General features: G+C 39.1%; 1 protein-coding gene across 1 annotated transcript in view; it reads left to right on the forward strand.

Moving 5' to 3' along the window:
- The first annotated feature begins 579 nt into the window (after nucleotides 1-579).
- LOC124594756 (arrestin domain-containing protein 17-like) overlaps nucleotides 580-17,681 on the forward strand; it is a 194,921-nt gene continuing 177,819 nt past the window's right edge. Inside the window, exon 1 of the mRNA XM_047133140.1 lies at nucleotides 580-942. Within this exon, the coding sequence (XP_046989096.1) occupies nucleotides 612-942 (331 nt within the window). The 5' untranslated portion in view covers nucleotides 580-611. The remainder of the gene's footprint in view (nucleotides 943-17,681) is intronic.

A 17,681-nucleotide genomic window follows, 5' to 3' on the forward strand; every position in this document is an offset into this window, starting at 1 on the left:
TACTCTATCCGTACCTGACTTAGTATGCATATTTATGTCCTCTTCATAATTTCTCTTGATGTTATGGAAATTAGTGATACTGTTTTATTTTTATTAATTATCAGGTTGCTATGGCCGAACCAATGTAGAATACCACAGTAATTTGTGTCTTCTGTAGTGTTTTTATCCATCTTACCTAATTAAGGTGTTTGTGTCATCTTCAGACTGAATACTTTTGTGGCAGTGCATGTTTAACGTCAGATCATGTTAAAATCAAAAAGAGAATTGGCCTTGTGGCACATTCATATAATTATGATGTGTAGAATATTGTCAAATGATAAAAAAATAAAAAAAATAAACGGTTTAGTAACTGACGGTGTTACCACGCGTGTTAGTTTTTATTATTCTTGAAATGTGATGTAGAATGTGGATGCTGACTCCAGCTGCTGTCCTTTTTTTGAAAAGCAAGGTAGTCTGAGGAATAACTAAAACTGTTGACAACAGTGACACGCACGACATAAAATCATTACGCTCAAATATTGCTAACATTCATCTCTCTAAATCAACGCGATGCTCACTTTAGTTAGTTACGCAAACTCTGGCAGCCACGCTACTCAACGTTTCTGGCAGCAATGGTTGCGAATACTGCCGCCCAGAATTCAGTACAAACTGTTTTGACGCGTCTGTCGCGTGACGCAATACTGTACACACATAAATCGGCCTTCAGCGGCGACTCACTTACAGACATCCAGAAATTTGTGTGGCTGCTCTACTACGCGGCCTTTAGAGCATCTCTTTACTCTTGTGCGAAGGCTGTCTGCGTCAGCTGTTCATACGCGAAACAACAGAAAATGGTCCGACAAATTCGTATATATCTCGACAATCCTGTAGCGACGTATTACGGAGGCGATACCGTGACGGGAAAAGTAGTTGTCAAAACAGACGAAGAGGAAAAAATTCGCTGTAAGTAGTAAGAAGTAATTTTCTGCGATATGCATATATTTGATAGGTTACACAGTAAGGACTTGCCTATCAGTGATGTTCATTTCACATCGTAAATTACCTACAGGAAGGCTACGTAGATAGTAGGAAAATATTAACCGCACAGAAAACAAGATTTTGAAAAGCAGTTGACGCTATCATCTTGAGTCTAGTTATGACAGGTGGCGTCGTTCTCCAGGCTAATGGAAGGATAGATTTAGATAACCAATGAGAGGTGAGAAAAGAGACGACGTATTTTGGGCGCCGAAATTCAAATAATTCGGTGTTTTTGCCATGTCATTTTGAGTCCTTTTATAGCAGGTGGCATTGTTTTCCAGGCTAATGAAAGGATAGATTTAGGTAACCAATGACAGGTGAGAAAAGAGGCGGCGTATTTTGAACGCCAAAATTCATATAATTCGGTGATTTTACCATGTCATTTATGAATTTAAACTTTTGCTACCCAGCTTCGACAAACTCTTTTTCCGAACTGTTTGTCATGAAAGTTGTGGTAACACTCTAGTCTGTAGCATAATTCGCTGTCTAGCTCGGTTGAAAATTGGCTGTTAGTTCGTAAAACCAATGAATGTTACGTTATGACAAACACCTCGGCTACATTTATGGAGCAGTTACAAAAGTTATTCAGAAAACAGTAAGCGGTCAAAGATTACGTACATGTCACATTACTTTGAGCTATCATACGACAAATTTATTTCTCTCGTTACGGCAGTTATCTTCGTGACTTCAACATAGCGCGCATTTCTTCTTGTTGCCAAATTCGCCCTTTCCATCCACGGTTTTTCAATCAAGTGCGTCACGATTTGATAACATTAATCTTTGTCTGGAACTTAATACCAATCAAAAATTGAATAATTATCGGGAAATAGACCATTTATGAAACATCGTTCAGTAATACTATAGACTTCAGGCTGCAATACTATTTGCAATATGCTTCTATGTTTTTCTTATCTCACGCTTTGTTCCACTACATAAGTTAATTCACATCGTAATTAGAAATAGGCCAACAATAAATACAGAAATGTTCCATATTCTGGATTGTGCATTCTCATGGTCTGCTTTTGTTGCCCAGAGGGAAGGGCTAACGACACCAAATTATGACTGATAATATAAGAAAAAGACTACAATGTTGCTCTTGATATTGGATTATTGTGTCAGATAGAACTTGCAACTGATCGCTATAACTACCCCACACTTACTGTTTGACAACATCTTGAGCTAAAACAAAAATTACGCTGGATACCAGAAGCATGTTACATACCTATTATTCCAGCATTGCAATGAAAGTTTTTTATTACTGAGAGAGGTTGTGAAATAGTTGATACTTAACAGCTGGGCAGATCAACACAGTTTTCTACACTGTGGTTGTGACAAGGCATCATGTGAAATGTTACCACATGCCTTCTCTGACAACTACCTAGAACAGATTTGACATCTCACTTATAATGATGATGTATTAGATGTAATGGAAACAAATAGACCTGATCTCTTTGAGGATGTCCACATTAGAACTGGTATCGATGATGAGGTAATTGTAGCAACAATGATCACTAAAGTATGAAAGCTAACTAAAACAAGTAGAAAGATGTATGTCTTCAGTAAATTAGATAAAGAAGCAGTAGTGTCACATCTGAATGAGAAACTTGGAACTTTTAGTTCAGAACAGAATCCTGTAGAGGAACGATGTTGACAAGTTTAAAAGAATGGTTGACCTCGTTATGAATAGATATGTACCCAATATAACATTTCTTAGTGGGAGGGACCTCCATGGTATACAGGGTGTTACAAAAAGGTATGGCCAAACTTTCAGGAAACATTCCTCACACACAAATAAAGAAAAGATGTTATGTGGACATGTGTCTGGAAATGCTTAATTTCTATGTTAGAGCTCATTTTAGTTTCGTCAGTATGTACTGTACTTCCTCGATTCACCGCCAGTTGGCCCAATTGAAGGAAGGTAATATTGACTTCAGTGCTTGTGTTGAAATGCGACTCATTGCTCTACAGTACTAGCATCAAGCACATCAGTACGTAGCATCAACAGGTTAGTGTTCATCGCGAACATGGTTTTGCAGTCAGTGCAATGTTTACAAATGCAGAGTTGGCAGATGCCTATTTGATGTATGGATTAGCAGGGGGCAATAGCCATGGCACGGTACGTTTGTATCGAGACAGATTTCCAGAACGAAGATGTCCCGACAGGAAGACGTTCGAAGCAATTGATCGGTGTCTTAGGGAGCACGGAACATTCCAGCCTATGACTCCAGACTGGGGAAGACCTCGAACGACGAGGACACCTGCAATGGATGAGGCAATTCTTCGTGCAGTTGACGATAACCCTAATGTCAGCATCAGAGAAGTTGCTGCTGTACAAGGTAATGTTGACCACGTCACTGTATGGAGAGTGCTACAGGAGGACCAGTTGTTTCCGTACCATGTACAACGTGTGTAGGCACTATCAGCAGCTGACTGGCCTCCACGGGTACACTTCTGTGAATGGTTCATCCAACAATGTGTCAATCCTCATTTCAGTGCAAATGTTCTCTTCACGGATGAGGCTTCATTCCAACGTGATCAAATTGTAAATTTTCACAATCAACATTTGTGGGCTGACGAGAATCCGCACGCAATTGTGCAATCACGTCATCAACACAGATTTTCTGTGAACATTTGCGCAGGCATTGTTGGTGATGTCTTGATTGGGCCCCATGTTCTTCCACCTACGCTCAATGGAGCACGTTATCATGATTTCGTATGAGATACTCTACCTGTGCTGCTAGAACATGTGCCTTTACAAGTACGACACAACATGTGGTTCATGCACAATGGAGTTCCTGCACATTTCAGTCAAAGTGTTTGTACGCTTCTCAACAACAGAGTCGGTGACCGATGGATTGGTAGAGGCAGACCAATTCCATGGCCTCCACGCTTTCCTGACCTCAACCCTCTTGACTTTCATTTATGGGGGCATTTGAAAGCTCTTGTCTACGCAACCCTTGTACCAAATGTAGAGACTCTTCGTGCTCGTATGGTAGATAGCTGTGATACAATACGCCATTCTCCAGGGCTGCATCAGCGCACCAGGGATTCCATGTGACGGAGGGTGGATGCATGTATCCTCGCTAACGGAGGACATTTTGAACATTTCCTGTAACAAAGTGTTTGAAGTCATGCTGGTGCGTTCTGTTGCTGTGTGTTTCCATTCCATGATTAATGTGATTTGAAGAGACGTAATAAAATGAGCTCTAACATGGAAAGTAAGCGTTTCCGGACACATGTCCACATAACATATTTTCTTTCTTTGTGTGTGAGGAATGTTTCGTGAAAGTTTGGCCGTACCTTTTTGTAACACCCTGTATAGTCACTGTAAAGAAACAGACACTACTGCATAACAGGTGTAAAATAAAGCAGAGCAGTATAGGTAGATATCTTGAATGAAACACATTTTACTGTCAAGAAAGCAATGCCTAAAGCGCTCAGTGACTACTGTAGCAGAATGTTGTTTTAAGTTTTTTCACAGAAACTGAAGAAATCCTGGTCATATGTAAAGACTATTAGTGGCACCAAAGTATGCATCCAGTCACTCAATGACGAGTCAGAAACTGAAATTGAGAGCATTAAAGCAAAAGCAGTAATGCTCAATTCTGTTTACATATGAGCCCTTACAAAGCAAAACCGAGGAGTGTTGCCCCATTGTAAGTCTTGTACCACTGAAAAGATGAGTGAAATAGATATTAGTGTCAGTGGTGTTCACAAATAGTTGAAATTGATATAATTGAACAGAGCTCCTGGGCCCATTGGGATCCCTATCACATTCTATACTGAATTTGAAGCTGACTTAGCCCTCCTTGAACTATAATCTACAGCAGATGCCTCCAGTAGTTGGAAGAAAGCATAGGTTACACTCATTGCAAGAAGGGCTGCAGAAGTAATCCTCAGAACTATCATCAGTATCCTTGACATCCTAATGTAGAATATTAGAACATTTTCTGAGCTCAGACGTAATTATGTATCACAAATGGACTATCAGTCTGAAGTCAACCAACATGGATTTAAAAACGTAACTCATGTGACATGCGTCTTGCAATTTTCTCACATGACACATTGGAAGCCATGGATCAAGGCAGTCAGGTAGATGCAACATTTCTAAAATACCCAAAAGCATTTGAGTCAGTACCACATCAATGCTTATTATCAAAAAAATTTTGTGACTGCATTGAGGATTTCTTGATAGGGAGGATGCGGCAGGTTATGGTTGGATGGAGTCATCAACAAATGTAGAGGAAATTTGTGCTGTGCCCCAGGGAAGTGTGTTGGGATCCTTGCTGTTCATACTGTATATTAACGACCTCGTGGGCACTACTAATAGTAATCTCAGGTTTTTTGCAAACAATGCAATTACCTATAATGAAGTATTGTCTAAAAGAAACTCCGCAAATATTCAGTCAGATTGTGGTAAGGCCTCAAAGGCTTGCACAGCGTGGCATCTTGCTAGAAATGTTCAGAAATGTAAAACTGTGCACTTCACAAAAGGAAAACATGTAGTATCTTACAACTATAATATCAGTGAGTCACAGCTGGAATCAGTCAACTCATGCAAATACCTGAGTGTAACACTTTGTAGAGATACAAAATGGAATGCACACGTAGGCTCAGTTGTAGATAAAGCGGATAGTAGACTTTGGTTTACTGGGAGAATGCTGGGGAAATGCAGTCAGTCTGCAAAAGAGGCTGCATACAGGACACGTATGCAACCTATACTAGAAGACTGCTCAAGCATGTTGGATCTGTATGGTAGGGAGGTTAGATGGAATGGGTGGGGGGCAGCAGAAAAGAGGGGAAGTAAAAAGACTGTGAGTGCTGAAGTAGGAATAGGGGAGGGGATACGTGGGCGTAGGGCAATGACTAACTAAGGTTGAGGCCAGGAGGGTTATGAGAACATAGGATATACTGCAGGGGGAGTTCCCACCTGCCCAATCCAGAAAAGCTGGTGTTGGTAGGAGGGATCCAGATGGAACAGGCTGTGAAGCAGTCATTAAAATGAAATATTTTTTGTTTGTCACCACAAGGAGTCATCAAAAGAGTTCTGAGGTCACCAAACTATGTTTTTAGTCAACAGTTTTTCACCAATAAAACATTATGACAAACTGTCTCTGTATAATTGCCACTTCACGCCTTTACACATATACCGAAATTGGTACTTCAATGACAAAAAGTGCTAAAAAGAGTCTTAACATTCATGAAAAAACTTACTATGACTGCAAAAAAGTTATGTAAAATTGGAAAGACTACAAATTCAGTAAAATATTTCTAATGACATTTTTACTTTTTTAAGACAAAAAACAAGCCAGGAATATCAATGAATTATGGTCAATGAGCAAAGTATTGAGAAAAAATGTGAAGCAAACAATTTTGTGTTAACCTTATATCATGTGTACTTATTTATTTGTAATTTACCTGCGTCAATGTTTGTAAATGTGTCAAAGTATATAAAAAATGTCAAAACCTTACAGACCTATAGAACTCATTTTATATAAGCAGCACACCCAGTTGTAAAAGTGAAAAGAAGGGAACTCACAAAGCAGGCTCCATCAATCCTCATTCCACCATCCTCACCAAAAATTTTGACTGTTTTGCGCTGAAAGAGAATAGCAGAGAGACACTGATGGTGGAAGAGAGAGGAGAGACAGTGCCAGTGGGAAAGAAAGATAGAGGAGGCAGTGATAGTGGGAGAGAGAAAGTGGCAGTGAAAGAGGAGAAGTGTTGGATGAAAACAATAGTACAGTGGTAAACAGAGAGGAAACAAGAATGGTCAGTGAAAGACAGTGGCAGAAAAAGAGAAAGAGAGATGGATGGAGATAGAAGCAGGGGGAACAAATTAGAGAGGAGACCATAGAAAAACAGAAAATACAGGCGATTGGAGACCAAAGATAGGTTTGGGGGGGGGGGGGGGGGGGTCTAGACTCTCCCAGATCAGCGAACATCAACACATGGATATAGGTGAGGGCACATTTTGGACCGAAGTTTTAAACACATGGGTATAGGGAAAAAATAGTTGGACCTTCTAGAATTTTTGAGGTGCTGTGGTATTGTGGAGACAGTGGCAATGGGAAAGAAAGTCAAAAGGAGACAGTGTAAGTGAGAGAGAAGACAGTGGCAGTTGGATACACTTTAAGTCAGTGGGAGAAAAAAGAGGCAGTGGGAGGTGGACAGTGGCAGTGAGAAGGAGATGCTGAGTGTGAAGGCTTAACTGCAAAGAGAGACTGGGTAAAATGGTTTAGAATGTTCTGTGTTAAAAGAGTGGAAATATATTTGCAAGCTAAAATTTTTGGTGAGGAAGACAGAATGAGGATTGAGGCATCTGGTTCCACACTTATCTGTCAGATCCTTTTTAAAGAGGGACATATTCTCGTTTTTTGTGCTCTGAGAGGAGCATTTTCCCACTGGTGTAATACGAATCTGAAGACATGGTGTATTTGGTCCAGAGTTGCCACTGGCCTAATGTTTTAGGACTGTTATCAGTTGAGCATAGGGAAACAAAAGACAGCAAAAAAGTGTATGGGTGTTCTACATCTACACCCTTCCAACCCCTTTTTAACAAAACCCATCAACAGTCAGGTCATTAAAGATGAATCACAAGGTTCAATTGAACCAAGTGGGGATGGGAAATCAGTAGTGTCCTCCTCAATGAAACCAAACTGTTATTCACTTTAGGGAAATCACTTGAGGTTTGGGCTGTATAAATGCACTCTCTTGTTGAAATGTCATAAACTGCTACTTAGGTAGAGATTGTCTTTTTACATTACAAGTTATATGGCTTGCTTTTCAGTGAGGGTGTACATGCAAGATTACAGATATGAGTAAACTGTGTGGCATATGAAGACGTTTGAGAGAACAATAAAACAGACGAGGAAGGCAACCATGCACATCCATCTAGTTGATGTGCAGTGCCCACGAATGTGACAGAACAGAGACATTATAATTTTCAATCTTCTGCTCTTTTTCTACTTTTTATAAACATAAAACCGTACAAACACCAATCCAAAATTGTGGTAACATTGGGTATATTGTTACAAGTATTTATGCACAACAATTCGTTCCTTCAGTTTCTGTTATAATATTTGACAAATCAGTTATTTTATTGGCAAAAAGGCTAGAATGCAGATTCGTTTGATATTGTGATAACAAGTAGATCTTTCAGCATAAAGATAGTCTTATTATCTTAATCAGAAATAGCACCTCCTACATAAGGAAATAGGAGGAGCAAATTCAAAGTGCAAGTAGTATCAGCCATTTTCCCCACAGAATCAGTATCACAGTCATTCACTATGCTCCATTTATAATATTATAATATTATCAAGTTTTTCAGTTGCTTCTGGAAATTAGCTAATTGATGCTTACAGAATCACGTTGCCATTTTGTTTCCTTCTCTATTCCCCTTACAGACAGTATGTTTACTACTGAAGTTGTGATGAAGCAAGCTGGGATTTCTTTACTTTCTCTCCTGCTTTGCCATCTGCCTCCTTAAATTTATTTTATTTTCATTTTTGCCTAATCACCATTAAAATATATGAGTATAATCTGCATTTCCATAAAAGAGAAAGGCTTGCGCTTAGTCTTAAAGAAAATAGCACCAGGCCTAATTTTGTGCTCAGTTTTATGTATGTAATTAATTTATTAACTTATTTTGACCATTCCTAGTTAATACTTCTATTATAGGATGAAATAAGTAATTGTTTTGTGATTTAGATTCTATAGTTGACTTACAGACAAATGTAAATTCTGTAATAATTATAAACATTTGGAAGAAAAAGTACTAGAAATTTTTAAGTATTTATTTGGATTTATTTGAAAACTTGTTGGCAAAGCCAGCCCTTATTTAACTCCAAAACAATTACCAGATTTGTCAAAAGCATTGTTTGTATAACTATATCTGTTAATATCAGTATTTAAACAAATAATTTGGCCTAACCTTTGTGACAGAATGAACCGTTAAAAAGTAGGAATTTTTTGATGTTTTCACTTAACTGAATGATTTTTGTGTTAATTGTAATTTCTGTAATTTAAACACTGTACAATGTATAGTTTCAGTACCTATTATTGTGAGAATATATAAAGGCCCTATTTTTGGTCCCAAGTCAGTCAGCCCACAGCCGAATTTCAGAGGGGAATTATGTACTGTTTCAAGTGACAACAATGCATCAACTTAACTGTGGAATTAGTGTAACACAAATAGACCATGTGTTAAAACAATGACAGTGTCTGTTCATTTTTTTTTTTTTTTTTGAGAAATAGTGTCACACATACCTTATTAGTTTGCAAGAACTGTGAACTGTGTGGTTACATATCTATGCTCATAGATGTTCAACAGCAAACTATTGTAGCAATATTCTGACTTTTTCCTGCAAGCTATTAATGAGGCTTATCATTTACCAATAGTGAACTGGCCATATAACTGTGTAATATTGGGGGTTGTGAACAGTGAAAGTAAAGAACTGTGAAACATAACTGTGCAACTGTTGGCTACATCACTTACTGTAGTCAGTGTTAAACTACCTCCCCCAACCTCCCCCCCCCCCCCCTCCCCCCCCCCACCCATTTTCAGCCAGTATAACAATGCAGTACATCGACACTGAGGACTATCAACGAAGAAAAAAAAAAGGCAGGTGAACATACGAAATATGCACTTATGAACCCATCATGAGACTGTATGCTACCTGGTTGTATTGCAGGTACATGATGCAATAAGAAAAGAAGTATATAAGCAGAGCAGAGATGAATGAGGAATCATTCTTGCAATGGTAGCAGCTGCAAGTCCTCAATCAAAGCCAAGGCAATGTGGAGTTTCATAATAAATGAAACAAATTAAATACCTCATGAACATGAAAATACTACACTGACCCACAACAATTCCACAAGAGGTTGAAAATATTTTCAACAATTACTGTGAAAGTATTGTAAAGCAACTACTACAAAGTGTGAGCAGAACCATACCCACACCCAATAGACAAAACAAAATAAAAACTTCCATAAACATCTGTGTTTTTCTGCGAAACTACAGCTGATAAATTATATTAAGCACAAAGAGCCTTAAAAACAAACTATCATCTGGAATTGATGACATTCCAGATTTGATCTTAAAGAACTGCATAACTAAATTAGCTGTACCTCTCTCTAATGTGTACAGCTCATTGTTGGTGACAGGTTCATTTCCTGATTGCATGAAAGTCGCCAGAGTTATCCCAATCTTTAAAAAGGGTGAGAAAAATAACATGGAATGCTATAGATGTTTATCAAACTTCTGGAGAGACTAATCTATCAAAAATTAATAAACTTTCTTGAAAAGAACCAAATCCTCTCAGTTTCCCAGCATGGCTTCAGGAAAAATAAATCCAACAACTGGTATATGTGAGTATACACACTCCACCATAGATGGTCTTGACAAAAAACAAAAAGTAATTGTGATTTTCCAAGATTTGTCAGAAGCATTTGACATCATAGACCACAATATTCTACTTGACAAATGACTGTTATGTGGCATCAAAGGCATCCCTCCGAAGTGGTTTAGATCATATATCTCAAACAGGTAACAGAAAGTATCTGTATTTAATATATTATCGTTATCACTTAGTAAATCTCTTAACTAATTTCCAAACTACCATGGATACTAAGTGTGTGTAGTAGGAAAGTTAGTTCAGGGGTTTTCTGCAGCTGTTGTGACAGGTGGTTTCATTGGGGAAATTGTAGCGGCATGGGAATTGGGGAAGCAAATGAGACTCTTCCATTCTCTTGCAGGGTTTGCTCAAGAGATAGGATTATAGCTGAACAGGAGGAGAAAATTAGAGCCCTTCAGGCTGATTTGGACAGAGCGAGGGAGGAACTGAAGAGGTTAAGGGGGAGGAGGGCAAACAGCGATGGGAAGTGGTAGCTGGGAACAGGGGCCGCAGAAAGAGGACAGTGTCTGACAGTTTCCCAATTGGCACAACCAACAAATTTGCCTTGCTACCACAGTTAAGTAAGGAAGAGGCTCCAGTAGAAGTAGATGTAGTTAAGATGCAACAGAATTTCACTAGGAAAGCAACTGTTTCAAAAAAAGTAGAAAGTAAGAGGAAAGTTCTGTTGCTAGTTAGCAGCCATGGAAGAGGTGTGGGCCAGATTTTGCAGGAAAAATTAGGTGACAGGTACCAGGTCACAAACTTTTTCAAGCCAAGTGCAAGTCTTAGCCAGGTGGTAGAGGATATAGGCTCCTTGTGCAAGGGATTCACAAGGCAGGATCACACGATGGTAGTGGGTGGAGTGGGAAACAGTATTGATAGGGATCAGGGCTACAGCATTGAGTGCGACTTGGTGAAAATAGCCTCGACAACAACCCATACCAATGTTGCCTGCTTTCGTGTGGAATGATCAGCCCCAGTTGAACCGCTCTGTCAGGAGGGTAAATATGGAGTTGGATCAGTTGCGTAGGGCGGCCACTCTGTCAGACATTGGATTGGTTTCTGTCGAGGCTATTGATAGGGGGGATTTCACAAAGCATGTCCTACATCTCAATAGGAAAGGGAAGGGTAAACTGGCAGGATTGTTAGTGAAATCCATAAGAGGGGACACTAGTACTCATGGATGTACCTTTTTTTTAGACTAATATCAGTGTCCAATGAGAATTTCAGGCAGGCAGGTGCTAAAGAGGTCCAAAACTCACAACAGGAAAGTAAATAATAATGTTACCATATTTAACCAAAATATTGATGGATTAAAGAAAAAAGTAGATTCTCACAATAGTAAAGTAAAAAATAATGTTACCCTTTTTCACCAAAATATTCCAGGATTGGAGAATAAAGTAGATGAGCTCCTGGTTTGTTTAGATGACATTGAATCTGATAATGTAATAGATATACTATGCCTGTCTGAGGATCACATTGTGTCTGATATGAAAAAGGTAAATATCAGTGGTTATAAACTAGCTGCACGTATGAGTAGAGAGAATAAGGTGGGAGGAGGAGTTGCCACATATGTCAAAAGTTATCACTGTGTAGAAAGCTTAGATACAAAAAAGTTTTGTCTAGAGCAACATATAGAAGCATGTGCCTGTCAACTTAAACTGAAGGAGGGCTCTTTTATAATTGTAACAGTATATAGGCCCCCTTCAGGAAACTTTCATTTATTCCTGGAAAACTTGAATGCCTTGTTGTGCTATCTGTCAGATAGGGGAAAGCAAAATATTATTTGTGGGGACTTCAATGTTGATTCACTGAAAGAGTGTAATAGGAAGAATGACCTGGAAGTCTTGCTCGGTTCTTTCAATTTGACATCCGTCATTAATTTTCCTACTCGGGTAGTAAAGGACAGCAGCACATTGATAGATAACACTTTCATAGACCAAGATAGGTTTAAAAACATAAATTCTTGTCCTGTTGAGAATGGGCTTTCTGATCATGATGCTCAGCTAGTTACAGTATATGATATAGCTCTATTCAGTAATTCAAAACTACCCTCCAAAGTTGTGCGTTCAATTAGTGACTCAACAACCAGAAATTTCACAGAAAATCTTCAGCAGTTAGACTGGGATGAGGTGTACAAGGAACCCGATGCTTATTTAAAATATAACTTATTTCATGATACACTTGTAAGAGAATTTGAAAACTGTTTCCCCAAGAAAGTAGTTAAATCTAATTATAAGAAACTATGCAAAAAACCTTGGCTTACTAAAGGAATAAAATTATCTTGTAACCACAAAAGGGAACTGTATCTAACAACAAGAAAGAGTAATGACCCAGAAACAGCCAAATATTATAAAAACTACTGTGCTACATTAAGAAAGGTTATTAAAAAGTCCAGAAGCATGTACATCATGTCTGAGATTAATACCTCTGATAACAAAATCAAAACAATTTGGAATATTATTACAAGGGAGACAGGACATACCGAGAGTACAGGATGACAGCATCACCTTCAAAGTGAATGAAAGCTTGATAAACAACAAGCCGGAAGTCAAAAACATTTTGAATAATCATTTTTTAACTGTTGTAGAAAAAATAGGATCTAAATGTTCATTAGAAGGAGCAAGGCAGTTAATGGAAGAGGCCTTACCCACACCATTTGATAAAATTTAAATTCCACCCACCTCACCATCGGAAATTAGGAAGATAATAAACTCTCTCAAGAATAAAAACTCACATGGAATTGATGACATTTCCAGCAGGATAATAAAAGCTTGTTCCCAAGAAAGGGATTCTTAGCCACATGTGTAATAGCTCTCTGAAGCAGGGTATTTTCCCAGACAGACTGAAGTATGCCATTGTTACACCACTGCATAAAAAAGGGGATACGTCTGATGTCAACAACTACCGCTCAATTTCTCTTCTGACTGCCGTATCCAAAATTCTTCAAAAAGTAATGTATTGTAGAGTAGCTTCACACCTTTGTAAAAATAAAGTTTTAACAAAATGTCAGTTTGGTTTCCAGAAGGGTTTTTCAACAGAAAATGCTATATATACTTTCATTAATGAAATATTAAATGCTCTGAGTAACCGGAAGTCACCCGTTGGGATTTTTTGTGATCTATCAAAGGCTTTTGATTGTGTAAACCATGGAATACTTCTAGATAAGCTCAAGTACTGTGGTATGAATGGGACAGTGCTCGAATTGTTTAAATCATACCTAACTGGAAGAGTGCAGAAAGTTGAAATAAACAATTCACATAATATGCAAAAAAACTGGTGATTTCTCAAACTGGAGAACAATCAAGAATGGGGTGCCACAAGGTTCAGTCTTGGGTCCTCTGCTGTTCTTAATATATATTAATGACTTGCCATTCTATATTCACTAAGATGCAAAGCTGTTACTTTTTGCCGATGATACAAGTATAGCTATCACACCCGACAGACAAGAATGAACTGGTGAAATTGTAAACGATGTTTTTCAGAAAATCATTAAGTGGTTCTCTGCAAATGGGCTCTCATTAAACTTTGACAAAACACAGTATATACAGTTCCACACAGTAAATGGAATGACCCCATTAATAAATATAGGCTCTGATCAGAAATTGGTAGCTAAGGTAGAATATTCAAAATTTCTAGGTGTATGCATTGATGAGGGATTGAACTGGGGAAAAAAAAAAAAAAAAAAAAAAAACGCTGAGGATCTTCTGAAACATTTGAGTTCAGCTACTTATGCTATTAGGGTCATTGCAAATTTTGGCGATATACATCTGAGTAAATAGCTGCTTTCATATGGCATCATATTCTGGGGTAACTCATCATTGAGTAAAAGAGTGTTCATTGCAAAAAAAGCGTGTAATCAGAATAATTGCTGGAGCTCATCCAAGATCATCCTGCAGACACTTATTTAAAGAGCTATAAATCTTCACTGTAGCCTCACAATATATATCTTCACTTATGAAATTTGTTAATAACAACCCGAACGAATTCAAAAGTAATAGCAGTGTGCATGGCTACCGCACTAGGAGAAAGGATGATCTTCACTACTCAAGGTTAAATCTAACTTTGGCTCAGAAGGGGGTAAATTATGCTACCACAAAAGTCTTTGGTCACTTACCTAATAACATCAAAAGTCTGACAGATAGCCACATAGCATTTAAAAGGAAATTAAAAGAATTTCATAATGGCAACTCCTTCTACTCATTAGATTAATTTTTGGATGTCGTAAGTGGGTAATTTCCCAACTTCCACCAAAAAATAAATAAATAAATAAATATTGAGTGTCATGTAATATTTTGTCTAATGTAATATCTTGTATAGACACCTTTTATTAACCTGACACATTCCACATCATTACTAATCTAATCTACTCTAATCTAAAGTACGAGTAACGTGCAATGGTCATGGACATATTGAAACTTATACTCTATGGTAGTGTCACACACGGTGTACCCCAAGGTTCAGTATTTGGACTATTCTGTTCCTTCTTCATATTAACAACTTATCATTGAATACCAGTGCCACTACAAATACACTCCTTGCAGATGATGCCAGAGTACTTGTTACCAGTAGAAATGACCATGATATGCAAGAGGCTATAACTGAAAGTGTAGATGAAATGGGTGATTGGTTTGACAGAAAAATCTGATAGTAAATACAAAGCGAACCACCTTCCTAAACTTCCAACTGAGAACCACAAAATTTATGCCTGATGTGGAACTATGTGGCTCTGCAATACCCCCCACATCAGAAACAAGATTTTTAGGCCTTTGTATCCAGAACAACTTAAAGTGGGAAACTGTTTACTGTATGCAATTTCATCATGTAATGCAGTATGGTATCATATTCTGGGGAGACTCCACACATAGTAAAGACGTTCACCTCACCCAGAAAAGAGCTGTGAGAATAATGAGCAGGGCAAAGCCAAATGACAGCTGTAGACCTTTCTTTCAAAGTTCTCTTATTCTTCCTCTTGGCAGTCTCTACATATTAAAAACATGTAAATTTATAAAAAGTAATATTACTACATTCAACAAAAATGTGAATGTTCATGATCATGGTACAAGGCAAAAAACAAAACTCTATATTCAAAATATGTGTACCTCCCCCTTCAAGAACTCACCATTTAGGCAAGGCATCCATCTATACAACAGTCTTCACAAGAAATAAGGAACACTAAGTATCTGCCTTTGTTCAATAAGACTCTGAAATCTTTCTGCTTAATAAATAAATAAATAATAAATGGTTTATTTGTCCATAATAATTTAACCGTCGTGGTCATAGTCAGTTTACAAACACAAGGACATTAAAAAAGCTTTAGAAGTAAAGATAGATTACAGACAATAACATTAAAAATCTTTGATGGAGTACAAACATTTATCAATTAACAGTTGCTTTAATTTTGCCTTAAATATGTTTGCTTTAAACAATTTTATAATATTTGGCAATGTGTTATAAAAATGTCTTTCAGTAGGAAATGAACTATGATCTGTAGCTCCTTTATTACTGAATTTTATGGTAATCCTCTCTTTTTCTTGTATTATAATTACAGATGTCACTATTGATTAAACTATACTCCGTATTTTCTTTTACAAACAGTATAGTTCTGAGAACATACAATGAATACACCTGTGATGCCTCTGGCATGAAGCACCATGTCTTTGGAGCTGATGTTCTTTGACTTTATTTTGCTTTGCTTTGTCTATGTCTCGCTGTGCTCTGTGTTTGACAGCCATTTTTGTATTCACCTTGTTCAGTGTTAAAATACATGTTCATTTGACTGCAAAAGTGTGTTATTATGGATCTATGCCACTTAATTCCCACAGTGGTGACCCCGACATCATTGTTGTGTGTTCAGAAATTATTTTGTGCTTCTTTTCATCATTAACGGACTTCATGTGCTGGTCCACATTGTCCTTGGGACAATGGATCTACCAATGTCCTTTAGTGCGAGTGCCTCGCACTTTATTAACTGTGCTTGTGTTTTTACTAATGTTCCTTATGTACACTTGGTTAAAAGTGTACAATTACCTGGCCACAGCCATGCTGGCAGCTACTTAATCATTACTGGGTCACCATGGCCACTGTCGAATGCTACTATGCAGCAACGCCTGCTTCACAGACAGTGCACGCTGTTTAGTGAACAGTAATCGAGTAAAGGACGTTGTGTTTCACCCCTCAGCTAAGCAGTCGCCTTCGGGTTGGTTTGATGTGCCGACAAAATTCAAGAACTGTAATTTGAATGTTCATGCACGTGGGGCTGCACATTCATATATGCTTGACATCATTACACTCCCCCCCCCCCCCCCCCCCCCCCCCCCCCGCCTCCCCCCTGCACTCTGTCTCGGCGACACCAGTCACCTCAACTGCACCAGTTTCCATGACCATTGCTCTATGGTCACACCACAACTGCTTTATGCCCGCTCTCATAACGGCACCATCTATTTCATCCATGCTGGTTTCTGAAACAGCCCTCCCTTGGCTGCATTGTGACTGCCTTCCACTTGCTGTTGCAACAGTACTGGCTGTTACACCCGCGACACGTCCGCCTCCAGGCCTGCAGTTCGGACACATCGTACCGTCGGTTGCACAGGCTCCCTCCACACCATGTGCTGCTTGCAGCCGCTCCCCCACGCACACCTTGAATGACACATCATCCACCACTATTGCACTCCCAGCATTGGGGGCTTCCTACACCGCTCACACAGATCTTCACCTCCCAGTGCTCAACATGTGGTACCGGGCAGATATCCACCAAATCACCCCTGATGAGCACCTCGATGACTGCACCCCTTTGCAGCTTTGGCGGTGCCTTCATGCATTAATTGACAACAAAGCTCTACCAGACGCCATGCTGTGGACCTTGTGGATGGTCAAGCTTCCATCGGACCTACAACTTCATCTACTTTCTCTCGTAGTGGACACTGTCAATGTCCTTCTATGCATGGCCGATCAGGCCTATGCAATCATTCGTCACTGGCATCGCCTGTCACAGACGACATCGCCTTCACCTTCAGTTGGCATGCCTGCACCTTCAGTTCTGCATCCTACTGGTAGGGGCCAGCTTGTGCACCTTAGCAGCTCAGCGGCCTGCCAGGAGATGCCTCCTGGTGGCCTACAGAAGGTACTGCCTGCAACCTCCCAACAGCAGCCGACCTCGCCCGAGCAGCAGCCTGAGTGGTCTCAGGCAATGATCCAGTCTGCTGCATCCCCCACCCACTCTGCACCACCTCGCCTCGAAGCTTACCTACTATGCTGGTACCATGCAAC

The sequence above is a fragment of the Schistocerca americana genome, chromosome 2 (assembly GCF_021461395.2).
Source record: "Schistocerca americana isolate TAMUIC-IGC-003095 chromosome 2, iqSchAmer2.1, whole genome shotgun sequence".
NCBI classification, from domain to species: domain Eukaryota; kingdom Metazoa; phylum Arthropoda; class Insecta; order Orthoptera; family Acrididae; genus Schistocerca; species Schistocerca americana.